At 45.3% G+C, this 27,782-nt stretch overlaps 1 protein-coding gene across 3 annotated transcripts in view; it reads left to right on the top strand.

Annotated features, from left to right (window-relative positions):
* CNTN1 (contactin 1) overlaps window positions 1-27,782 on the top strand; it is a 988,997-nt gene that overhangs the window by 913,585 nt on the left and 47,630 nt on the right. For all 3 annotated transcript variants that reach the window (XM_085653079.1, XM_085653080.1, XM_085653081.1), the window contains 2 exons: window positions 2,904-3,016; window positions 26,577-26,733. In XM_085653079.1, the coding sequence (XP_085509205.1) occupies window positions 2,904-3,016; window positions 26,577-26,733 (270 nt within the window). The remainder of the gene's footprint in view (window positions 1-2,903; window positions 3,017-26,576; window positions 26,734-27,782) is intronic.

Genomic DNA, 27,782 nt, shown 5'->3' with positions numbered 1-27,782 from the left:
GTGCGTTCTGCCGCAACACCCATTGCTTTTTGGTGCTGCCCCATATTTACAAGGTATGGGGCAGCACTAAAAAATAAGACCAGGGAAAACCTGGTCTTAAACTGGCGCAACAAGGAGAAAATATTAATTTCTCCTCAACTTTGCTGTTTCTATGTGTGCTGCGTTGTGCAGCACACATAGAAAACAGCACACATAGAAAGAACAAATCACCATTAGTGATTGTTAATGTACAGGAAGGTGTCCTTTCCTGCACATAAATAATCATTAGAATAATGAAGATTTGCAACTTCTATATGTGCTGCATTCTGCAGCACACATAGGAATTACAAATCACCATTAGTTATTGTTTATGGGCAGGAAGGAACACCTTCTTGCACATGAACAATCATTCCGTGCTATGCAGGCACCCTTGAACTATGGTGCAAGGGTACCTGCGTTGGCGCTCAGCAGCTAAATTATGCGCCAGCACTAAGGGAAACATAGGGGTGCACTGCGTTTTCAGAATTTTAGAGCGCTGCATTACCAATTTTAGCATTATACTGCGCTCTGGCATTCTGCTGTAGATGTGCCCCACAGTTCCATTTGTCCTTATTTGCAGTATTGTTTTTTTAACATAAAAGGCTGCAACTGTCAGCCACATCTACCTTATCTGCAGACAGATGAACATATACAAATCACATAAATATTGACTCCCTATATCAACTGATGAGCTAAAGTTTTTAACATTTCCTGCTACTATGCAAAAGATCATCAGAACGTAGCTACATTCAAAATGAAAACATACGGGCCTATTTATGATACAGTCATGCAGTGCTGTGCAGCAAGTTACCTTGCTGCACTGCACTATGTGACAGGGAAAGGGCAGGAATGCACTCTATTTATGGCAATATGGTGCATTCCTCCCTTTTTCTCTGTTTGGCAGCCTAGTGCCACTGCAGGCACCCTTGCACCATGGTATAAGAGGGCCTGGGTTACATGCAAGATTGTTTCTGTGTTGAAAGGGAGACCTTTATCCCCAGAAATAATCCTGAGAGGCATATTCCTTTTTCAATGTGTGGTGCAGTATGTAGCACACATTGAAAGTGGAAGTAACATGGAGAAGTAAAGCTATTTCTCCTCATTACACTTCTCCTGGCGAGGTGCATCTTGTTGGTGCATTAAGAATTCTGGTAAATCTGGACATGCGTTAAAAAGCATGGGAGTTGCATAGGAACATCCATTCAACGCCCATGAAATGCCTTCCCAGGGCAAATTAAGGCAACGCAGCCATTTGCACTGCGTTGTGGTACTCCAGATTTATAGAGCCACTAAGGGCCACGCAGTGGCTTCGCATGGCTTCATAAATCTGAGCGACGCAAACCGCAAGCTCATAAATAGGCACCATAGTAAGCAGGACCCATCACTGTAACTTTAAACTAGGAGTTTACTAAGATGACTAAGAATTTCACAAAAGAAAGCAGGTAGAAGTATGTAGAACATATAAAGAGGGGAGTGAACGTTTTGCATGTGTCATATATGATGTGCATTTACACATGCATAGAGATAATGTGGTGTTGTAATTGTACTTCAACATTTTTGTTCCCCAAAGGTAAGTGATTTCCCATCCAGAAACACTTTCCCTAGACTCCACCACTTTTTAGGTAGTTTCTTTGCCATTCTTACCCTAGACCAAGAATATAAAAATCCAATCATGCCAAGTGTGGGAATGGCCCATGGAAAATGTGGCTAATATCCACAAATATACAACATTATGTATTGGTGGGACAAACAACCAAGCACTGTTCTACCCTGTAACACCCACTTCCTATTCATTTGAGAAGATTAACTCGAACATAAATCTGTGTGAGCAGCTCTATTTTCAAGTGCAAATCCACATTTTGAGATTTCCAAATATAAATTTACAGTCATAAATATAGCTAATTGTGCACCTAAGACAACCTTGGATGTGGAAAATCAGTTGCAAGTCACAATGCGTAGTTTGAAAATAGGTGATGCACGGGTGTAAATGGGAATTCAGGAGTACTCGCAGAATTTATCATGAATTCTATAAAAAAAAAAAATTGTTTAACCCTAGGGAATCTATAGAATTAAATGTACTTTTGCGTGAATCTGGGCCATCATATTAAGATGTATCTGTTTAGGAAAATATATTTAGAGGCCGATTGCGATGTGGCTCGTAAAGGCTCTGAATCGTCTCGTAAAGGCTCCGACCTATGGTCGGAGCCTTTGCAGCCACATCGTAATGGGCCGTTCGGTTTCCTTTCTGACTGCCTCATTACAATGGAGGCGGTCAAAAAGGAAACTGGACGTTCATACCAGCTGTCTTCCGACGGGCTCCGAGAACCTGTCCGCCAGTCAGGATCCGGCCTGCAATCTCAAGAGCAGGTCTTTCTGCCCTTGAGATTATGATGTCGGTTTCCGACATGGTTTCCATGCCGGCCTGTCCGACATGGGAAGCATGTGGGACATGTCTTCAAGGGCCCCCAGCAGGACTCCCTTGGGTGCACAGCCTCCTCCGGTTGGAGGCCGAGGGGGCATCTATCCCTGTTGATACCTGCACCTCCCATTTTACTATGGGAGCATGCATTATGGCCGGTTTGCGGCCGGAATGCATGCTCCCACAGTAAAACGTAGGAATGTGAACAAACAGTGTTCTGCTGCATCCTAATAGGGCGGCCGTGACCGCTGACCGGGTGTCGGTCGGTCCCATGACCAATGCCGTGTCAGGCTGAAGTGATTCCACCCGACATCGTAATGACTCCCATAGTATTCTCTAAATTTAATATTCGTTTTTATTACTATAGCTATGCACCTACAAACATTATGTTTACAATACGTAAAATATTTTAACTGCCAAGAAATAAAATTCATTTTCACAATGCCTTCTTCTTTTCTTTTTACAGCGCCAAGTCAAAAACCAAAAATTACCAGCTCTGTGAGGTCTGGTTCGGAGTATATTATCACCTGGGAACACGTTGTGCCTTTATCAAATGAATCAAAAGTGGAAGGATACAAAGTATGATTGTCTATCCTAAAGTGTTCGCACATAAACAGCATTGATAAATTAACTGTGAAATACATGTTTTACTAAGAAAATTATTTGCTGTAGTAAATGAATGACTAATAGTTTGAAGTATTGTGTTATGAAATTCTACATCTATAAGTATATTCTTTACTATATTGTGAGATGGGTGAAAAGATGATTCCCTGTTACAGCTGCATGTTTTAGCTTCCAACATATTTATGTGGCAGTTAGCAACCTAATTTAGTTTTTTGGGAATGTCTGATTTACCCCTGCATGAAATGAAATTCCATTTTAGTTTTCATCTAAACAAAATAATGCGTAAGTAACTTTATTAAAATATTATTTTTACCCATCGTTCCACTGCCACAAAAGCCATTAGGTAAACTCAACACAGTGGTCGGGTGGCCAGATTCTGAACATCTAAATTCGAGACATTTCACAAACATGGAAGACGGACTAAATTTTCCATTAACCATGGGAGACAGAATGGCTTACCTGACATCACAGACCAGAATAAACAATACATCACAGTGCAGTACTGAGTGGAACTCAATGTAACTTTCACACATAGCAACGTCTGTGTCAATTAAATAGCTTTTGGCGATGGGCTGTTAAACAATTTTGAACTCACACACGAAGACGTGTCTCTCTTTGTGCACAGCGGACTCACAAAACATGTACTAAATTTATCAAAATTTTCTAAGACAGCTGGTTATAAACCAGGACCGCCTGGTAAATCCAGGTCATCTAGTTGTCCTACACAGAGGTGCCTGTAACAATGTGTTAAGAGTTCCCCACAAAAGGTGTTTAGAAGAGGGTGGTAGTGAGAAGACAGTTTTACTAGGCTGTAGGTGAGGCACATCTTGAACTCAGCTGAAATTCCAATTCATGAGAGGTGCATACTGTCAAAGAGATTGATGGAGATGGATTTGGATCAGGAAAAATCTCTGTATGTGGGAAGGGGCATAGGGTGGTAAGGGTAATTTTACGGTTTAGGGGTGGGTAATGGTATTGGGCTGTAAGATGTTTTTTAGGGTTTAGGAGTCAGAAGGGGTATAGGGTGGTTAAGGTATTTTAGGGTTTAAGAGGTAGATAAGGGCATAGGATAATGAGGGATTTTTTTAGAGTTTAGAGATGGGTAGGAGCATGGGGTGATAAGGGTATTTTTAGGTTTGAGGGGTGAGTAAGGGTTTTGGGTTACAAGGTTGTTTTTTGGGTTTAGGGTAAGTGTATTGGGTGTGTGTGTATATATGTATATATATATATGTGTATATATATATATATATATATTCACTGAAAAAACCATAGGTTTCAGGCCTGACATAGTTAGGAATTAGCATTTAAAAAACCTTAGAAATTCACTGAAAAAACAATAGGTTTTAGGGGTGTTATAGTTAGCTGGACATTTCACTCGAACAAAACCATTGAAATTCCTCTGATATAGTTAGTTGTACTAACTACATCTCATGCGCCCGCAATCCGCTGCTGATGATGTCACATATTACATCATTCATGACATGGTCAGTGACATCACTGATGACATCTCAAATGACATCACTGATGACATCATCCACGTGACAATCAGATACACCTCATCATACACTAGTATAACCTTTCATCTCTCACTGTAAAATAGAGAGTGCCAGATTTAAAACCATTGACACACCAATACAAGTTTCTAAACACCCACTCAGGGATTGGGGACCCCCCCACGGTCCCAGCCGGCTCTCCGCTTCCTGCGGGAGCCGGCATTGCTTTTCCACATGGGGAGCAGCTAACATGCTGCTCCCCATGTGGAAAAGCAATCTGCTTTGCTTCATTGAAGCGAGAGCAGGTTTCCCTGCTCTCGCTTCAATGAAGCAAAGCAGTTTGCAATGGCAGGGGGGGAGCCGCGAGGCTCCTGCCCTGCCATTGCAAACAGCAGTGTCCCGGGGGTTGGCACCCCGGAACACTGCAGGAGCCGGCCCTGGGGGGTGGCGGTCCCCAGGGCCAATACAAGGCTCCAGGAGGGGGGCCGCATGGCCCCCCTCCCACATGTACACATTGCCCCAGGGGGTAGCGGTCCCCGGGGCTGAGGGGGCCTGAGAGCCCCCCACATCAAATTGTTTTAAGCCCCATGGGGTGGTGGTCCCAGGGGCTGGGGGGGCTGCAAGCCCCCCCACCTATGTTAACGAAGCCCCGGGGGTGGCGGTCCCCGGGGCTGCGGGGGGGCTGTGAGCCCCCCCGCATATACAATCTTCGAGCCCCGGGGCAGTGTGGGGGGGATTGGGACCCCCCACACTTTTTTTTTTAATTATGCCCCTGGGATTTGGCCCGGGGGCAAATTAAAATATTCTGCGCGGGAGCCTGCGCTGATTTTTTTTTTCTGGCCGAAATTCGCGCTGGGTGCGCGAATCTCGCCGTTTAAAAAAAAACTTGTGGGACCCCCTGAGCAGGCCTAGGGGGTCAGGGTGTTTCTACCCTGCCCCCTTTTCGCGTTTTTTGCGTTTGTTTTATAGGTTTCTTGTGAAGATGGCTGCCAACACTTCCTGATCTGGAGTGTTGACAGCCAATTAGAATACAGCTTGTGCACGGCAGGGTGCGCGCTGGGTGCGGGGAGGGAGTGCGGATCCTCCGAGGCCATAGATATATATTTATGACTTTACTTTTGATTTTCTCAGGAACTACTGAACGGATTTACACCATTTAAGCAAAAGGCACGAGCCTGAACTGAGGACTACCTCTGTGCCAAATTTGGTGTAATTCCGTTCAGCAGTTCGGGCTGTAGCTGCGTCAACAGGTCCTATGGGAAATTCATGGGGAAAATGCGTTTTGGGACCCCCCTTTTTTTCTCGGCCCCTGCTTGACGAATCACCGTGAAATTTTTAGGATAGGAGCGGACCGGAGCTGGCCAAAAGTTTGGAAAATTTCGCGAAGATTCGTCAATCGGCTCCAATGTTATTCCAAATAGAATGTTGCGGATTTCCTATGGAAAATAGGTCCTAACTATGTCTACCTACTGGCGACCGCCAGTAGGTAATATATATATGTATATATATATATATAATAGAGAGAGAGATAGATAGATAGATAGATAGATAGATAGATAGATAGATAGATAGATAGATAGATAGATAGATAGATAGATAGATAGATAGATAGATAGATAGATAGATATAGTGCTACTTTCTGTGACCTCCCCAATCAAAATTAAAATTGTATAAATTTATTTATAAAAAAAGTGGAGGGGGGATTGAGGGTTCTCTCCCCCCAAAATAAAAAAAATATATAGATATATATGTATATATATATATCAAATTTGCGTTATCCAGTGGTTGAGAAAACACGCAGTGAGGTGTGCTGTGTCAGGTTGTTTTACTGCCCCAAATACATATATATCTATTTTTAGTTTTTCATATATATATATATATATATATATATATATATATATATATATATATATATATATATGTGTGTGTGTGTGTATATATGTGTATATAAGTGCATATATAAGTATATATCCTCGCTCAGTCTCCACTTCAAACTCCAGCCGAAGCACTCTCGGGCGGGTGCGGTTTTGCGGTAGTGGACACCGCTACAATTATAGCTCAATTCCTCGCTTCTGGAGAAATACCGCACTCGAGGGGGGCATTGCAATGTTTCTTTATTCAACGACCAACAGCAAACAAACGCGTTTCGCCGAAAAGCCTTCTTCGGTGTTCATGACACATCGAAAGAGGCATGTTTAAAAAGCGTTCACATAGAGCTTCGAAATCAAGAGGGGACAAACATTCACTCTTTAACGTGAGTGCCATTTTGAAGTGGTGCATATTAGTCCAAATTTCATACAAATTCATTAGCTGCACGTTTCTTTATCACATATTAGTCTATATGACATGATTAAAAGAGGATGCTAATTGCACACGATTGAAAACCACAAAATAAAACTATTTATTTGCACACGCATCTTGGAATGTCTGATGTTTTTCCACTTGTCAACAGGAGTTTGGATCAATATATATATATATATATATTTAGAGAATTCAAATATATATATATATATATATATATATATATATATATATATATATATATTCGTTCCAGCGCCTGCTCACACAATGTAGAACAGACTCCAGCACGCGTGGGGTCACTCGTTTTGAGTTTTTATTTTAGCCACATACTGTCAGGTAACGCATTTCAACCACACGAGTAGTCTTTATCAAACCTGGAGTTGCTGCAATTTTTTCACCATTTTATACTAGTGCAAGTCTTAAAGTGACAGTGCAACATTAGCAATAAAGTTTTAAATAAACAATTAAAGTGACAGTGCAACAATATAACCTCCAAAGCGACATATGCAAACAAAGTATCTAGACAAATTGTCAATACTTTGTGCAAATGAGCGTACCACATCTCTCAATAAATTATAAAACTCTGCGGCAATATCACAAGTTTATACAATTTAATACATTATAAATGAATTTAAAAGAAACGCTTTTCAAATTCCAGGCAAATGCCCTATTGATGGATCATTTACACTAACCCATACTCCCGGGTCAACTTGACACTCATTAATGGTATTATGTGCAATGTCACTCAATTAGTGAATTGTGCCGTGTGCAAATATCACATTATTGTTTTAAAATTCAAAATAACATGAAATTAGCTCAGTTGAATGTGATATGTAAATGCATAGGAGAAGTGAACAATATTACACTTTCCCTTAATTATTCACTATATACTCTCTACTCATTCTTGTAGGAAAGTGCCCTTACTCTTTCAACGAATATCAAGGTTATTCACATCCACATTAAACTAAAGTGCTTGTGCAAAAACCATGTGCAACCAATTCAACAAAAATTTCAAGGAGCGGCTTACAAATCAGCAATCCATAAAAACAATCAATTATTTAATCCAGAGAGATTTGAATTCTCTAAACCTCAGATAGCTATTCTTCATCAAGCTCTTTCAGCGTGATGGAGTCCTCGCTCTATTCACAGATGAACATGCAGAACTTCCTCAGTGTTGTGCCCATACCGAATCTTACTGTTAAAACGGAGAATGTATCTCGATGCGAGCTGTCTCAGGCATATTTCTCTATTTCCCCCTCTTAATCTTGGTGGCACTTGATCTATTACAAAGTATTTCAGACCTTCCAGCTTATTATCATGAAACTCGTGGAAGTGTCTGGCCATGGGGTATGCCTGATCCCTGTTAATTGCTCTGATGTGCTATAAGATCCATTGATGCACTGATTAAATTGTACTGCCTATGTACAATTTAAAACAACTACACTTTAAAACATATACTGCAAACTGGCTCTTACGTGTTAAAGGCTTCATGACCTGCCACTTCTTATTCAAGAATGGTAAGGGTACCTCCGTTGTGTTTTCTCCATACCTACACACCTTACACTTGTGGCATCTCCTGAAGCCTTTACTCTTGCCAAGCCATGTTGTCTGTTGTGGGATGCCTGTGCTATTGGTGACCAAAGCCTGCCACAATGATCTTGCTTTGCGAAATGAAATAAGTGGCCCAATTCCTAACTTTTGTCGTAAAAAGGCATCCCCATGCAGTACATGCCAATGCTTCTGCATAATAAATCTTATGTCTTTATGTTGTTTACTGTAACCTGAAATGAAACGGAATTGTAGTTCAACTTTGTTTTCGGGCACCCTGATGTCAACAGTTTTACAGAAAATCAGCTGATCCTTAGGCTTTACATTCGCCTTCATTCTAGCTGCCCTTAGAATTGATTTGCTGTAACCCCGATATTCAAACCTCACATTCAGCTCATCTTGTGCTTGATACAGTTGCTTGGAGTAGCTACAGTTAATTTTCATCCTCAAATTCTCTGCATATGGGATGCTCTTTACCAGTTTAGGAGGGTGGAAACTCTGGACATGAAGGATAGTATTACCAGCTGTACTTTTCTGAAATGTTTTCATGTTAATTTCACCATTATTTATGTACACAGTCAGATCTAAAAATTGGACCTCGTCTCTGCTTAAGTGTAATGTGAACTTCAAATTTAGGCCATTGATGTTGACACGCTCAATAAATGACTCTGCTGATTCTACGTTAGGTCGCCATATGATGACAACATAATCAATATAAAGGGTCCATAAGACCACATCATCTGACATCTCAATGGCATATGCTACAGCTAGCACCTGCTCCTCCCACCAGCCCATATGCAAATTAGCATAGCTGGGGGCAAAGCAAGTGCCCATTGCCGTCCCCTGAAGCTGTTAAAAAAGGTCCTTGCCAAGTAGGAAGATGTTGTTTTTTAGACACCGTTGAAGCACATCTACCAACATTTCTGTATGCCTATATAACATGAGTGGGGTTGCTTTCAAATAGTAACACACTGCCCTGACTCCCTCATCATGCGCAATGCTGATATACAAGGAGGAGACATCTAATGTTATCATGATATAATTCTCCTCCCAAATGATGTCATATACTTTTTTTTTAAACTCCAGTGTCCTTTATGTCCTCACATAATCCTACAGAAAGAAGTCTAAAGACCTAGAGGTATTCTCAAATAAACTTCCAATTGCCGAGACTTTTGGTCACATCTTTGTCTGTATATATATATATATCAATCAATCAATCACTGCATTTGTAAAGCGCGCTACATACCCGAGAGGGTCTCAAGGCGCTGGGGGGGGGGGGGGTGCTACTGGTCGAAGAGCCAGGTCTTGAGGAGTTTTCTGAAGGGCAGCAGGTCCTGGGTCTGTCGTAGGATGGTGGGGAGAGTGTTCCAGGTCTTGGCGGCAAGGTAGGAGAAGGATCTGCTGCCAGCTGTGGTTTTTCGGATGCGAGGGACTGTGGCGAGGGTGAGGTTGGCTGAGCGGAGGCTTCGGGTGGGGGTGTGGAAGCTGAGTCGGTTGTTGAGGTAAGTGGGTCCGGTGTTGTGCAGTGCTTTGTGTGTGTGGATCAGGAGCTTGAAGGTGATCCTTTTGTTGACGGGGAGCCAGTGCAGGCCTCTCAGGTGGAGTGTGATGTGGCTGCGGCGGGGGACGTCAAGGATGAGTCGGGCCGAGGCGTTCTGGATGCGTTGGAGTCGTCTCAGGAGCTTGTTTGTAGTTCCTGAGTAGAGAGCGTTCCCGTAGTCGAGTCTGTTGGTGATGAGGGCCTGGGTAACGTTTTTTCTCGTGTCGAGGGGGATCCATTTGAAGATCCTGCGGAGCATACGGAGGGTGTTGAAGCAGGACACGGAGACGGCGTTGACTTGCCTGGACATGGAGAGAGTGGAGTCGAGGATGACCCCCAGGTTGCGTGCATGGTCTGTGGGTTCCGTGGGTGTGACTAGTGACGTGGGCCACCAAGAGTCGTCCCAGGCTGATGAGGTGGGTCTGAGAATGAGGACCTCTGTCTTGTCTGAGTTCAGCTTCAGTCTGCTGTCCTTCATCCAGTTGGCTACAGCCTTCATTCCTCTGTGGAGGTTAGCTTTGGCAGTGTGGGGATCTTCGGTGAGGGATATGATCAGCTGGGTATCGTCGGCGTAGGAGATGATGTTGAGGTTGTGTTGTCGTGCGACGTGGGCGAGGGGGGCCATGTAGATATTGAACAGTCGGGCTGAGGGAGGATCCCTGTGGGACGCCGCAGATGATCTTGGTGGTTTTGGAGCAGAAGGGTGGGAGGCGGACGCTCTGGGTTCTGCCGGAGAGGAAGGATGTGGCCCAGGCCAGGGCCTTCTCTTGGATTCCAGCGTCATGGAGGCGTGCTGATAGGGTGCGGTGGCAGACCGTGTCAAAGGCTGCTGATAGGTCCAGGAGGATGAGGGCGGCTGTTTCTCCTTTGTCCATCAGGGTCCAGATGACGTCAGTGGTGGCGATGAGGGCCGTCTCGGTGCTGTGGTTGCTGCAAAAACCGGATTGGGAAGGGTCCAGGATGTTGTTAACTTCGAGGTAGCGGGTCAGCTGTTTGTTGACAATCTTCTTGGTCACTTTTGCTGGGAAAGGGAGCAGGGAGATGGGCCGGAAGTTCTTGAGGTCCTTGGGGTCCGCCTTGGGCTTCTTCAGAAGGGCGTTGATTTCGGCGTGCTTCCAGCTTTCTGGGAAGGTTGCTGTCTCGAAGGAACAGTTGATTGTTTTCCAGAGGTGGGGCGCAATGGTTGCGCTGGCTTTGTTGAAGACGTGGTGAGGGCAGGAGTCCGATTAGGATCCGGAGTGGATGGAGTTCATGGTTTTGATGGTGTCTTCGTTGCTGACGCTGGACCTGACGGTCAGGCGACTGGTGCAAGTGGTAGTCGCAGGGGTGGTGGACTCGGTGGTGGGTGCGGGGGGGTCGGAGTTGAAGCTGTTGTGGATGTCGGTGATCTTGCGGTGGAAGAAGGTGGCCAGGGAGTCGCACAGGTCTTGAGATGGCAGGATGTCGTTGGTGTTGTAGCTGGGGTTGGAGAGTTCTTTCACAATGCTGAAGAGCTCTTTGGTGTTGTGTGCGTTGTTGTCTAGGCGGTCCTTGAAGGCGGTCTTCTTGGCGGTCCTGATGACTTGGTGGTGTCTGCGGGTGGCGCTCTTGAGGGCTGTGTGGTTGTCTGGTGTTCGGTCGTGGAGCCATTTCTTCTCCAGCTTCCGACAGGTGTGCTTGGAGATCCGGAGGTCCTCGGTGAACAAGGCGGCTTTCTTGTTGGTGTGGTTGGTTGTAGAGGTCTTGAGAGGGGCGAGGGTGTTGGCGCAGTCATTGATCCACTGTGAGAGGTCGGTCATGGCGGTGTCTGGGTCGGTGGGGTCGGTGGGTGGTCTCAGGGCGAGGGCGGTAGTCAGTTGGTCCTCGGTGACCTTGCCCTAGCAGCGGTGTGGTAGCTGTTGGGTGCGGTGGTGTGTGGTGGGTTTTCTGAAGGTGAAGTGGACGCATCTGTGGTTGGTCCAGTGTGGTTCGGTAGTGTGGTTGAAGGAGACGTGGGGGCTTGCGGAGAAGATGGGGTCGAGCGTGTGTCCAGGGGCGTGAGTAGGTGTCGTTACGAGCTGTTTGAGTCCGAGGTTGGCGAGGTTGTCGATCAGGGCCATGGAGTTGGCGTCGTTGTTGTTCTCGAGGTGGAAGTTCAGGTCCCCGAGGAGGATTCAGTCCGTGGAAGCGAGGGCGTGGGTGCTGATGAGGTCGGCGATGGTGTCACTGAACTGTGGGCGGGGTCCGGGAGGTCTGTAGATGAGAGTTCCTCCAAAGGGTGGTGTTGGGGTCGGTGTGGATCTGGAAGTGCATGTGCTCGGCAGTGGTGAGGGTGTCATCGGTGTTCATTGAGATTTTGATGGAGTCTTTGTGGATGATGGTGATTCCTCCTCCCACTCCGTTGGTGCGGTCTCTGTGGGAGATCTTGTAGCCCTGTGGGATGGCTATGGCGATGTCTGGTGCTGAGGTGGCGTTCAGCCAGGTCTCTGTCAGGAAGGTGACGTCGGGGGCGGGGTTGGTCTCGTCTGGTGTTGAGAGCGTGGAGGGTGCTTGCGTCGTAGTGCAGTTTGGCGTTGCGGGGGGTGCAGGGTCCAGGGGTTCTGGCGCTGGGTGCGGTCCAGGTGCGGACGGGCGCAGACGGGCTGGCCTTAGGCACGCCACCGGGGAGCGAGCGGCGCGGCCGCTGCGCGCGGACGCTGCGCGGCCTCCATATGAGGGCAGAGGGAGGGAGGAGCAGCTGGGAGGTGGGAGCGGGGCGGCCAATGGGAGTGAAGGGGGCGGGGCCGCAGGGGCTCAGCGGCGGGGGAAAACCCGGGGAAAAAACGGCAGGAAAAGACGGCGGGAGAGGGACAACAGAGCACAGGGGTACAGAATGCAAAACACAGGGGCACAGAATAAAAAAACAAAGTGGCACAGAAAGCCAAGCGCAGGGGTACAGAATAAAAGAGGGAGCGAGCAGTCAGGCGGCAAAAGCGGCAACGGAGGTTCAACCCACAGGGGGCTGTGTGGTGGATGGGGGGAGCGACCTGCCTGGTGACAGGGTCAAAGGTCACTCTCTACCACCGCTTCGCGGCCTCCATATGAGGGCAGAGGGAGGGAGGAGCAGCTGGGAGGTGGGAGCGGGGCAGCCAATGGGAGTGAAGGGGGCGGGGCCACAGGGGCTCAGCGGCGGGGAAAAAACAGCGGGAAAAGACGGCGGGAGAGGGACAACAGAGCACAGGGGTACAGAAGGCAAAACACAGGGGCACAGAATGAAAAAACAAAGTGGCACAGAAAGCCAAGCGCAGGGGTACAGAATAAAAGAGGGAGCGAGCAGTCAGGCAGCAAAAGCGGCAACGGAGGTTCAACCCACAGGGGGCTGCGTGGTGGATGGGGGGAGGGACCTGCCTGGTGACAGGGTCAAAGGTCACTCTCTACAACCGCTTCGCGGCCTCCATATGAGGGCAGAGGGAGGGAGGAGCAGCTGGGAGGTGGGAGCGGGCGGCCAATGGGAGTGAAGGGGTCGGGGCTGCAGGGGCTCAGCGGCGGGGATAAACCCGGGGAAAACCCGGGGAAAAAACGGCGGGAAAAGACGGCGGGAGAGGGACAACAGAGCACAGGGGTACAGAAGGCAAAACACAGGGGCACAGAATGAAAAAACAAAGTGGCACAGAAAGCCAAGCGCAGGGGTACAGAATAAAAGAGGGAGCGAGCAGTCAGGCAGCAAAAGCGGCAACGGAGGTTCAACCCACAGGGGGCTGCGTGGTGGATGGGGGGAGCGACCTGCCTGGTGACAGGGTCAATATATATATATATATATATATATATATATATATATATATATATATATATATTATCTACTGGCGGTCGCCAGTAGATAGTTATAGTTAGGACCCTGTTTCCATAGGAAATCCGCAACATTCTATTTGGAATAACTTTGGCGCCGGTCGACGAATCCTCGCGAAATTTTCAAAATAGGTGGGGCGCTATGCTCCGCTCCTACCCTGAAAGTCTCGGGGGGATTCGTCAAGTGGGGGCTGAGAAAAAAGGGGGGTCCCAAAACGCGTTTTTCCCATGCATTTTTCCATAGGACCTTTAGACACAGCTACAGCCCGAACGGCTGAACAGAGTTACTTGAAATTTGGCAGAGAGGTAGTCTACAGGTCAAGGAAGTGCCTTTTGTAGGTTTGGTGTAAATCTGTTCAGTAGATCCTGAGAAAATAGCATTTAAATCAATATATATATCTGTGGCAGCTTACGGTGCGCTTACCGTGCGCTTACGGTAAGCTTACCGTACGCGTACGGTGCCGTGAGCGAGCGCGATTCTGATTGGCTGTTAGATCTTAGTAAACATTCGAAATGGTCGAAACCAGGAAGCGGCGGCCGCGATTTTCTATCTCGCACTCTGAGGGGGGTGAGGAAAAACAAAGGCAAAAAACATGTAAAGGGGCTGTTTAGACAGCTCCTAACCACCTAGCCTTGATGAAGGTGTCCCCAAAGAACCCCCAAGGCCAAAAATTAAATTGTAATTTTTTTTGAAAAATCGCCGATTACGCTTACTGTACGCGTACGGTAAAAATAATTTAAAGAAATAAAAATTATCCACACTCTCCACACCCCGTGTGCAAATGGTGCACGAAGTGCACTATTTGTGCATGTTAAATCAATGAGGACATTGTTCCCTGTTGGCGGTGAAACAAAAATAACGATCACCTGCTCAACATAGGTAGAGATAGAAGAAAGAGTGTAAAGGGGGGGGGAGAGGAGGAGAGGGGGGTAGAGGGGAGATGAAAAGAGGCAGAGAGAAATTTCCCCAGTCTCAAGGATCCAATCCCGAACGGGAGGACTCTATGTAGCCTCTCGTTAGCCCTCACACACCCCGAGGGATGTCTTGCTTCATCATTGGGCTTGTTGTTGCTCCTCGTCGGGCCGGCGCTGCAATGCCCGACGGTCCCCCGAAGGGTCTCTTTATTGGAGGTCTTTTAAAGAGAAAAGCCGTAAGGTGAATGCGGGTATGTGGGCAAAAAAGGCAGTAAGGTGGATCCGAGAGGTAAGTGGTTGCGTGCGTGCAAGGTGTGTGAAATAAAAATGCCTAGGGGTGTCCAAAAAGTGAATTTTAATATTATGGAGCCTCTGGCAAAGTAAAAAGACCAAAAGGTCACGGGGTCACTAATCAGCGCAAGGTGCTAATGTGACTTTAATAAAAGGTCGACATGTTTCACGCCTAAAATGCCCGAACGGGTCAGTGGCGTTTCATCAGGACTAAAGAAGAGTGAAAGGTAGTGCACGGTGAAGACGGGGGTGCCAGAGATTGGAAGGGTAACCCACGTCTTAAAAGAGGTTAAAAGTGGTACGGGGCTGCGGGGTACAATGACCTAGTCAGCAAGGACAAGAAGAGCGTACCAAACTAGTGTAACCCTCGTGTTTCTGAAAGGGGCTTCATAGGTTCCGCCGAGGCTGCCAGCGCCCTATTTGGGTTGCGTCGGGGGCCGGCTCAGTCAGCACCTACCCTCTGCCAGCTAGTTTGGTACGCTCTTCTTGTCCTTGCTGACTAGGTCATTGTACCCCGCAGCCCCGTACCACTTTTAACCTCTTTTAAGACGTGGGTTACCCTTCCAATCTCTGGCACCCCCGTCTTCACCGTGCACTACCTTTCACTCTTCTTTGGTCCTGATGAAACGCCACTGACCCGTTCGGGCATTTTAGGCGTGAAACATGTCGACCTTTTATTAAAGTCACATTAGCACCTTGCGCTGATTAGTGACCCCGTGACCTTTTGGTCTTTTTACTTTGCCAGAGGCTCCATAATATTAAAATTCACTTTTTGGACACCCCTAGGCATTTTTATTTCACACACCTTGCACGCACGCAACCACTTACCTCTCGGATCCACCTTACTGCTTTTTTGCCCACATACCCGCATTCACCTTACGGCTTTTCTCTTTAAAAGACCTCCGATAAAGAGACCCTTCGGGGGACCGTCGGGCATTGCAGCGCCGGCCCGACGAGGAGCAACAACAAGCCCAATGATGAAGCAAGACATCCATCGGGGTGTGTGAGGGCTAACGAGAGGCTACATAGAGTCCTCCCCTTCGGGATTGGATCCTTGAGACTGGGGAAATTTCTCTCTGCCTCTTTTCATCTCCCCTCTACCCCCCTCTCCTCCTCTCCCCCCCCCCTTTACACTCTTTCTTCTATCTCTACCTATGTTGAGCAGGTGATCGTTATTTTTGTTTCACCGCCAACAGGGAACAATGTCCTCATTGATTTAACTGTCATGAGTGGAGCACGGACATTGGACCATAACCAGCTCCTGGTCCCCCTCTTCTTTTTTTGACTAAGTCACCATTTGTGCATTGCATATATGTTATTGTAAAATGTAAAAGATTACCTTTCACAACGATGCCCATAAAATGTCCTCCATGTGCGCACGGTGCGCGAAGCGCATCGTGCGTACATGGCCCATCCAGCGTAACGTGGGCAAGCGGTGCGCGTAGCGCACCGCGTGCCCACCGTGCGTGCACGGCACTAACTGCGTAAAGTGGGCGCGCGGTGCGCGAAGCGCACCGCGTGCTCACTGTGCACGCACGGTGCGCGAACGGAACGAACTGCGTTAAGTGGGCGCGCACGCCACGAATGGCGTAAAGTAACTTAGCATTTAAAAAACCGTACAAATTCACTGAAAAAACCATAGGTTTCACACACGTTATAGTTAGGAATTAGCATTTAAAAAACCTTGCAAATTCACTGAAAAAACCATAGGTTTCACACATGTTATAGTTAGCTGGACATTTTACTGATAAAAAACCAATGAAATCCCCCCGTTATAGTTAGTGCAGGCAACTATAACTCACGCGACCGCAATCCTCTGCTGATGCTAATACTGTATTTAGACACTTATTTGCCCATGTCTTCTTCCATTAAATTTTAGCTATACATATATTACAAATATTTTTTTTTCATAAAGACACATATGTCATCAGCAGAGGATTGCGGTCGCGTGAGTTATAGTTGCCTACACTAACTATAACGGGGGAATTTCATTGGTTTTTTATCAGTAAAATGTCCAGCTAACTATAACATGTGTGAAACCTATGGTTTTTTCAGTGAATATATATATATATATATATATATATATATATATATATATATATATATATATATATATATATATATATATATATATATATATATATATATATATATATATATATATATATATATATATATATATATATATATATATATATATATCAAACGAATCTCATCCTTGCGAAAGAGCAGAGACCCAGCAGGGAAGTTCAAGGAAGCCTTTATTGAATCACAGATGACATGGCGAATGCATTTCGGCATAAACTGCCTTCCTCAGCGCCCATATTCACAGGTGGCTTCCATCATTGTCAGAAAAATGTTCCTGCCGCCTTTATTGGTCATCCAAAAGGCTCCGCCCTCTAGGACGAAGCTCCCCCTGTTAGTAGTTCCCAAGGTGGTCGAGAACTTCAACATCCAGAATGCAGTGCTCTGCTTCAGGTAAGTGGTGGATGGGGAGATTGTTACACCAAGTGGTCGGGCGGAATGCAGGATTCCGATGTAGATGTCAGCCTGAATGTCCTGCTTGTAGTGTCAATGAAGCGCTCCCCTGAGTCCCCGCACCGCTTCAGCCCCAAATCTCGGGAATTTCATCAGCAGGGGCAGCTATGCAGATACACGCCGCCCAAAGTACAGTGAAATCACCGCACCACTGCTCTGTAGCCCCCAGTCCTCGAGGCGGGCATGAACCAATTCACTACCGTGAAAGAGCAGAACAGCCGAAGCAGCGCCAGTGAGGTCCGGCCCTTTGCGAAGCGGGGGTCTCTGTAATGTGTCTCTGGCTGACACAGTCTATGTCAAACGAATCTCATCCTTGCGAAAGAGCAGAGACCCAGCAGGGAAGTTCAAGGAAGCCTTTATTGAATCACAGATGACATGGCGAATGCATTTCGGCATAAACTGCCTTCCTCAGCGCCCATATTCACAGGTGGCTTCCATCATTGTCAGAAAAATGTTCCTGCCGCCTTTATTGGTCATCCAAAAGGCTCCGCCCTCTAGGACGAAGCTCCCCCTGTTAGTAGTTCCCAAGGTGGTCGAGAACTTCAACATCCAGAATGCAGTGCTCTGCTTCAGGTAAGTGGTGGATGGGGAGATTGTTACACCAAGTGGTCGGGCGGAATGCAGGGTTCCGATGTAGATGTCAGCCTGAATGTCCTGCTTGTAGTGTCAATGAAGTGCTCCCCTGAGTCCCCGCACCGCTTCATCCCCAAATCTCGGGAATTTCATCAGCAGGGGCAGCTATGCAGATACACGCCGCCCAAAGTACAGTGAAATCACCGCACCACTGCTCTGTAGCCCCCAGTCCTCGAGGCGGGCATGAACCAATTCACTACCGTGAAAGAGCAGAACAGCCGAAGCAGCGCCAGTGAGGTCCGGCCCTTTGCGAAGCGGGGGTCTCTGTAATGTGTCTCTGGCTGACACAGTCTATATCAAATGAATCTCATCCTTGCGAAAGAGCAGAGACCCAGCAGGGAAGTTCAAGGAAGCCTTTATTGAATCACAGATGACATGGCGAATGCATTTCGGCATAAACTGCCTTCCTCAGCGCCCATATTCACAGGTGGCTTCCATCATTGTCAGAAAAATGTTCCTGCCGCCTTTATTGGTCATCCAAAAGGCTCCGCCCTCTAGGACGAAGCTCCCCCTGTTAGTAGTTCCCAAGGTGGTCGAGAACTTCAACATCCAGAATGCAGTGCTCTGCTTCAGGTAAGTGGTGGATGGGGAGATTGTTACACCAAGTGGTCGGGCGGAATGCAGGGTTCCGATGTAGATGTCAGCCTGAATGTCCTGCTTGTAGTGTCAATGAAGCGCTCCCCTGAGTCCCCGCACCGCTTCATCCCCAAATCTCGGGAATTTCATCAGCAGGGGCAGCTATGCAGATACACGCCGCCCAAAGTACAGTGAAATCACCGCACCACTGCTCTGTAGCCCCCAGTCCTCGAGGCGGGCATGAACCAATTCACTACCGTGAAAGAGCAGAACAGCCGAAGCAGCGCCAGTGAGGTCCGGCCCTTTGCGAAGCGGGGGTCTCTGTAATGTGTCTCTGCTGACACAGTCTATATCAAATGAATCTCATCCTTGCGAAAGAGCAGAGACCCAGCAGGGAAGTTCAAGGAAGCCTTTATTGAATCACAGATGACATGGCAAATGCATTTCGGCATAAACTGCCTTCCTCAGCGCCCATATTCACAGGTGGCTTCCATCATTGTCAGAAAAATGTTCCTGCCGCCTTATTGGTCATCCAAAAGGCTCCGCCCTCTAGGACGAAGCTCCCCCTGTTAGTAGTTCCCAAGGTGGTCGAGAACTTCAACATCCAGAATGCAGTGCTCTGCTTCAGGTAAGTGGTGGATGGGGAGATTGTTACACCAAGTGGTCGGGCGGAATCCAGGGTTCCGATGTAGATGTCAGCCTGAATGTCCTGCTTGTAGTGTCAATGAAGCGCTCCCCTGAGTCCCCGCACCGCTTCAGCCCCAAATCTCGGGAATTTCATCAGCAGGGGCAGCTATGCAGATACACGCCGCCCAAAGTACAGTACACCATTTCCGGACACGATTCCAGGCTGTCGGAGGGCGGTCCGAGAAAAAGACGCCGGAAATCTTGTATTTGAAACACGAAAGTCACTGTAATAAACAGGAACCACTCAGACGCCTTCGTGTGCTGTAAATAATTGCGTATTTAATGGCAAGTAAAGATCTACGCGTTTCGGCTTTACGCCTTGGTCACGATAATTAACACTCAATGTTAACGTGATTAAATACAATGTTTCAAAAATAAACAAAGGACTCTTGCACACCCTGTGTGGATACACTACTGTGGCGGCCATCTTGTAATGTATATAACTGAGAACATGTCTAGGCAAATTTAAACAAATCTCGTAAATATACCTCTTTAGACATTTGATACATCTAACAAAATAAACTCATATGATGCGGCCAACCGAGATTGTGATTCTCCTAGTCCCACTATAATTACCGTGCATATTTAGTAACACATATGTCTAGATGCATGGACTGCCAAACCTCGCGTATAGAATGATCACACATAAAGCCCCAGTGGGCTTATAGCACTAATACCATTTAAAGCATTTCATGTTATCAACTTCAGATAATATAATTTACATAATGAATGGATTATCAATCCTCCCAGTCCATAGGAGAAGTGTGGCTCAGGGGTTAGAGGCGGCAGACCCGGAAGCTGAGATCGGTCCTGGACCAGGGTTCAATTCCCCGCCTCGGCGGGTCTTGGGCTAAAAATTCCACGGACTCGATAATTCTCGCCCCGGTGCCTCCTCGACTCACGGGTTCACACTCTGCGACTCTGGGCAATAGCTTGCTTAATCTCCACAACGGCCCCTCGCGGCGGGATGCCTGACTTTCACCTTGTGGATACCCTGCTATCTCACAGGGGAATACCAGGACGGGTTCCCTAAGCAAGCGCCGGGAAACCCACAGCGGGTAGCTGTGCGCTATATAAGCTCAACTACATTTACATATATATACATAGCAATGAGACATGGATCCCTAGTGGGCTTTAAATTGAATGCAGCATAGAGAGCAATTAGTGTTTTTAACAGTTACCCAAGTGGGTATAGTTGAAGTAAAAAAGCTTAGATCCAAACTTCTCAGTCTATCACAATAAGTGAAAATATATATGGCCACACATGTTTCTCACAAAGTAAGCTGACAGAATACCACCACCTGAAACAAAAAAGATAAAAATAGAATTACTGACACCTAATGTTTCTTCATGACAGTCAACAAGTCATTATTTGTCATGCCGATGAATGCCAGTTCCTCACTTGAGTTCAGACCTTTAGGTACCAGGCTTTCAAAGTCGATAATGTACATGGACTCCAATTGTCTAAGAGACAATTCCCTATTACCACCTTTGATTCCTAAATCTATTGAATCAATGAAAACCATGCGAAGTAAAGTTTGATCCTGAAAATGTTCGGCATGAAAATGGCGGGCTACTGGATATTGTCTATTATTATTTTTGATAGCCCGAATGTGTTCCAGTACTCTCTTTTTGGCTGGGTGTTTGGTACCCACATACCATTTAGTGCAGGGACAAATCAGTATATAAATACAATATGTGGTGTTGCATGTCAAGCTTTTCCTTATTTGAAAATCTCTCTTTGAGTTTGGGAGTGTTAGTTTGTCACAATCAAAACTATCTTTGCATGCTTTACATTTCCGACAGCACTTAAAGCCTGATTTACCCTTGACAACCGTCTGTCCAGCCTCTGTCGCATAATTGTGACTAAGTTCATCTCTCAATGAACGACTCTTCCTGAATGTAATTTGGGGATTACTGCGAAGATTTCTCTTCAGATGTTCATCTGTAAGCAGTACATGCCAGTGTTTGTCAAAAATTCTGCGAACCTTGTTCGCCTGCCCTGAGTATGTGGTAATGAATCTTATACCCTCACCCTCTACTCCTTTTCTTCTGGGGTGTAACAGTTCATTTCTGGTGACTTCTTCAACCCTGGATCGGGCCTCTCCAATTGCTTTATCACTGTAACCATGTTCCTTGAAACGTTTACACATGGTAGCCTCTTCAGTTTTATAGGCATCGGCCGTATTGCAGCTTCTATTGGCACGCAATAGCTCCCCATAGGGTATACTGTAGATAAGGTTCCGTGGATGAGCACTGCTGGCACTAAGAATGCTATTGCCGGCAGTTTTCTTGCGGAACAATCTGGTCTCCAACACATTCCCTTTGACTTCAAGAAGTACATCTAAAAATTCCATGGAACTTTTACTGATGTGTTCAGTCAAAATAAGATTGTACCTGTTCACATTCAATTTGTCAATGAAGTCCTTAGCTGAACTTTCATCACCACTCCAAATGAAAAAGATATCGTCAATGTACCGCAGCCACAGGGTTACATTGTTCTCAAATTCAGTCATCTGTGAGACCACCCGCTCCTCCCACCAGCCCATGAACAAGTTCGCATAACTGGGGGCGAAGCAGGTGCCCATCGCAGTACCCTGTGACTGCCGGTAGATGGTGTCATTGAAGATAAAAAAAGTTGTTAACAAGGCAGAATTATATCATGTCTGTAATCATTTGTGAGTGGTGCAACAGTGAAATAGATCGTGATTTCAGGAAGTGTTGGATAGCTTGTATGCCTAAATCATGTTGGATACTAGTATAGAGGCTCGTTACATCCATGGTCACTAGGGCGTAGCTATTTTCCCAATGGATCCCATTGATTACTGTAAGAAAGTGTGTGGTATCTCTTAAGTAAGAGGGGAGGGCTACAACATACTGTCTAAGATAGTAATCAATAAATGTAGACGTATTCTCCAATAAAGAACCCATTGAGGAGACGATCGGTCTCCCTGGGGGGTCAAGTAAACTCTTATGTAGTTTAGGGAGTAAATAGAGGATGGGAATCCTAGTGTGGGGACAATATAAAAAATTAAATTCCTCCCACTCCAATACTCCCCTCTCCCTCCATTCAACTAATAGTTCTCTGTAACTCACATTGGATTTCCAAATGTCTGCCATGCTGGATTTGCAGTAACAGTTCACATCACTTAACTGTCTGATCACTTCCGCTATGTATTTGTGTTTGTCCTGGACAACAACATTGCCTCCCTTATCCGATTGACGGATTACAATACTACTGTCAGCTTTGAGATTTTCCATGGCTTTAATTTGTGTCAAGGTTAAATTTTTCTTATTGCAGGGAGTTTTTATGTACCTTAACTTATTTAAATCCAAAAAAACACCTTTTTCAAATACATCTATGGCATCACATTGCACATTGGGAAGGAATATAGATTTGGGTTTAAAACCACTTCCAGGGTTAATATCCCACTCCTCCCCCCAGGATTCCACATTTTCTGGTATACGGTTTTCAGCAGAGCCATTGTCACTCAGATTGTTAAGTATCTGTAACATCTCAATGTCAGCAATATTAAGGTTACTCACTTCACAGGGTATGATGTGTGGCCATATATATTTTCACTTATTGTGATAGACTGAGAAGTTTGGATCTAAGCTTTTTTACTTCAACTATACCCACTTGGGTAACTGTTAAAAACACTAATTGCTCTCTATGCTGCATTCAATTTAAAGCCCACTAGGGCTCCATGTCTCATTGCTATGTATGGACTGGGAGGATCGATAATCCATTCATTATGTAAATTATATTATCTGAAGTTGATAACATGAAATGCTCTAAATGGTATTAGTGCTGTAAGCCCACTGGGGCTTTATGTGTGATCATTCTATACGCGAGGTTTGGCAGTCCATGCATCTAGACATATGTGTTACTAAATGTGCACGGTAATTATATTGGGACTAGGAGAATCACAATCTCGGCTGGCAGCATCATATGAGTTTATTTTGTTAGATTTATCAAATGTCTAAAGAGGTATATTTACGAGATTTGTTTAAATTTGCCTAGACATGTTCTCAGTTATATACATTACAAGATGGCCACCACAGTAGTGTATCCACACAGCGTGTGCAAGAGTCCTTTGTTTATTTTTGAAACATTGTATTTAATCACGTTAACATTGAGTGTTAATTATCGTGACCAAGGCGTAAAGCCGAAACGCGTAGATCTTTACTTGCCAATAAATACGCAATTATTTACAGCACACGAAGGCGTCTGAGTGGTTCCTGTTTATTACAGTGACTTTCGTGTTTTATATATATATATATATATATATATATATATATATATATATATATATATATATTCACTGAAAAAACCATAGGTTTCACACATGTTATAGTTAGCGGAAATTTTACTGATAAAAAACCAATGAAATTCCCCCGTTATAGTTAGTGCAGGCAACTATAACTCACGCAACCGCAATCCTCTGCTGATGCTAATACTGTATTTAGACACTTATTTGCCCATGTCTTCTTCCATACATTTTTAGCTATACATATATTACAAATATTTTTTTTTCATAAAGACACATATGTCATCAGCAGAAGATTGCGGTCGCGTGAGTTATAGTTGCCTGCACTAACTATAACGGGGGAATTTCATTGGTTTTTTTATCAGTAAAATTTCCGCTAACTATAACATGTGTGAAACCTATGGTTTTTTCAGTGAATTTGCAAGGTTTTTTAAATGCTAATTCCTAACTATAACGTGTGTGAAACCTATGGTTTTTTCAGGGAATTTGTACGTTTTTTAAAATGCTAAGTTACTTTACGCCATTCGTGGCGTGCGCGCCCACTTAACGCAGTTCGTTCCGTGCGCTTCGCGCACCGTGCGCGCACAGTGAGCACGCGGTGCGCTTCGCGCACCGCGCGCCCACTTTACGCAGTTAGTGCCGTGCACGCACGGTAGGCACGCGGTGCGCTACGCGCACCGCGTGCCCACGTTACGCTAGATGGGCCATGTACGCACGATGCGCTTCGCGCACCGTGCGCACATGGAGGACATATGATGCACTTCGTTTTGAAAGGTAATATTTTAATTTTTCGTATATTTTATAATACATGCACAAATGGTGCCCTTCGGGCACCATTTGCACACGGGGTGGAGAGAGTGTGGATAATTTTTTTTTTAATTATTTTTTTTTTTTAATATTTTAGTTTATCTCATCTCTAATAAGCAATGCACAATTGGTGCCCTGCGGTCACCAATTGCACACGGGGTGGAGAGAGTGTGGATAATTTTTTTTTTATTTAAATTTTTTACCGTACGCATACGGTAAGCGTAATCGGCGAAATTACCGAAAAAATAAAAATTCCGTTTTTGGCCTTGGGGGATCTTTGGGGACTCCCTCAACATGGCTATGTGTGTGGGAGCTGTCTAAACAGCCCCTTTACATGTTTTTGGGCTTTATATTTTAAAAATCACTCTCAGTGCGAGAGAGAAAATGGCGGCCGCCGCTTCCTGGTTTCGGCCGATTCGAATGTTTACTAAGATCTAAGAGCCAATCAGAATCGCGCTCGCGCATGCCACCGTACGCGTACGGTAAGCGTACCGTAAGCGCACCGTAAGCTGGCTCAGATATATATATTGATTTAAAGGCTATTTTCTCAAAATCTACTGAACAGATTTACACCAAACCTACAAAAGGCACTTCCTTGACCTGAGGACTACCTCTCTGCCAAATTTCTAGTAATTCTGTTCAGCCGTTCGGGCTGTAGCCCTGTCTAAAGGTCCTATGGAAAAATGCATGGGAAAAACGCGTTTTGGGACCCCCCTTTTATCTCAGCCCCCGCTTGACGAATCCCCCCGAGACTTTCAGGGTAGGAGCGGAGCGTAGCGCCCCACCTATTTTGAAAAATTCGCGAGGATTCGTCGACCGGCGCCAAAGTTATTCAAAATAGAATGTTGCGGATTTCCTATGGAAACGTGGTCCTAACTATAACTACCTACTGGCGACCGCCAGTAGGTAATATATATATATATATATATATATATATATATATATATATATATAATTTATCTTATTTATACTTACCTGCATGGTAAAGGCATGCGTGGTAAAAGTATGCATTGTAAAAAATGTGTAGTAAAGCATGCATTGCATTGTCGTATACCTACTGGAAGGCACATGTTAGGATTATATTTATTAATGAGGAGCTTGATTTAGAGATCATGGAATGAAATCGGAGTAAGGGGAGGCCCAGGCGGAGATTGAAATTAGGGTGTGCTTATTTTCTGAATTTTTCATAGCTTCAACTAGTCATCTTTGTTAACCATTTGAGAGAATCCAGAGAAACTTACGTTTCAGAAATATAAAAAGTAACACAATTCAGAAGTTACAGAGATAGCCGTCTGCAAAAAACTGGACATTTATTCACCAGGGATGTAATAATGCTAGTCAATTAAATCTGTGCATAACCGTGTTCGCCAATGCACCTCGGATCAACACTGAGTCTTAACCATGGTGCTGCCAGAAAAATCCAGCAGGACCATCTGTTCAGACAATTGCCTTACTATTGTGGATCATGGAAATCCTTTGGTCTTTGTCGTAGCAAGGCTGGCCACATCCATGCCTTGGTTTTGGAAAAAATAGCTTTTTTTAATTGGCTGGCACTCCTCTACAGGCAGTTTGCACTATGATCACTGCCGAACACTTGATGTTCATGTCTAGATTATTTTGGGGAGGGGTATGTTGCGTGCTGTGCCCTTTTCACAGACTGAGCCCACAACCAATCAACGAGGATTTGCGCCCCTTAGCTTTTAGTAATCCCAGAGCTAGACAATCTTCTCCCAGGGAAGCATGCATGTTTGCCTCTCTTACTGCCATCAGGGCCAACCCCTGCCCCTCCCTCCCGAAGTGCTAAGATTGTGACTCAAATTTAGTAGCAAGAACTTAGAAGCCAGTGGAAGGTTCTCTGCCCGAGAAAGGAGTGAACTGGGCCTGTCCATTACCAACCAAAGACTGCAGGTTTGACAGCCCATTTGCCTTGATGACAATTGATTCTGTAACAAAGAACTCTTGAATGAAGTTTCTTAACTCAGTGGTGTCTCGCTTTTCAGAGTCCCTGGCAATCTTAAAAAGTCTCTCTCTATTTTTATAAGCATGACACATTTCGAAATCAATGCTCATATATAGTTGAATAAGAAGATATTGTCTGTAATTGTAATTTTAAACATGTTATATTTTACAAGGTTCTTTATAGGCCAGACGGGCAGGTAAAGGGCGAGCTTTTTGAAACCGGCCAGCATAAAATCACCTTGCCAGTCCCAGCGATCGGAGAGTATATTGTGGAGGTCCGAGCGCACAGTGAAGGCGGAGACGGGGAAGTAGCACAAGTTAAAATTTCAGGTAAGCATAGAAACTTTGATTACATATTACAAACTAACGAATACTATGATTTTCACTCTACGGAGAGAGCGGGAAGCACTTCAGTACTTGCCATGGAATGTTACGTGCCTATATGTGTGTACATGAGCTACATTGTATAGTAATTCACATGGCTGATTGGTTATACAAGTTCACCACTGAGCACAGAAAGGCAGAGTTCCTAAGAGGCAGAATTTCGAGTAAATATTGCTAGTGTGTCAATCTAACCAGCTGCAGGCATGCTTTAGAGTGTGAAGTGAAGAGTTCGCAACACAACATACGCCCAAAAATGTTGTGCTGAATAAAGCAGTATATTTGGATAACTGAGATCAGAGTAGCATGCCGCAGAAATATCACTTCTCTTCTTTTATAGTATCTAATAATAGTTTTCAAATGCAAGGGCAGTGCTATTGCCATTGATACATTATTCAAAGCAAATCTGTAGCCCATTGCTGCTCTGACGGTTCAAAGGCATTAGCTGTTAACAGGTCTCCAAGATATCTGTCACAGTTGCAAATAATAAGGCCAGAGAAGGAAAATAGGAGTCAAAATGCTCTGACCCCTGATACTACATTCACATTTCTTTATGTTCTATCCATTCTAACCATGTTATGTTGTTTTTGGGAAAACACGTAGCCCTATTCACATCCTGAGTAAGATGTATCTAGGCTTAGGATCTGGAACTGTTTTATTGTGCTGTTCCCCATATACCTTTTTTCTTGGATCATATTTCCTATGAATTGTTAATGAAGCATGGTAAAGGTTGCACATACTTCAATCCAGGGCCTCATTTGTAAAATAGTAAGTGCTGGTGCCCAAAGATGCCTCAGAAACCCGAAGCGGGTGCTGCTGAAGGACCAGTTCCCAGATATCAAGGCTGTGTATTGATTCCACTTCATGCCTCTTTCTTTCATCCATCCCCATACGGGAGACATCCATTACAATGCGGTCTTTACACCGCGAGACGTTTACAACGCGGTCATTACAACGCAAGTTGTTACAATGACTTGCACTGGATGGCGCTATACACT

This window comes from Triturus cristatus, chromosome 4_1 (assembly GCF_964204655.1).
Source record: "Triturus cristatus chromosome 4_1, aTriCri1.1, whole genome shotgun sequence".
Lineage (NCBI taxonomy): Eukaryota > Metazoa > Chordata > Amphibia > Caudata > Salamandridae > Triturus > Triturus cristatus.
Note: the sequence above shows the minus strand (reverse complement) of the source record. Positions and strands in the feature narration are given on the sequence as shown.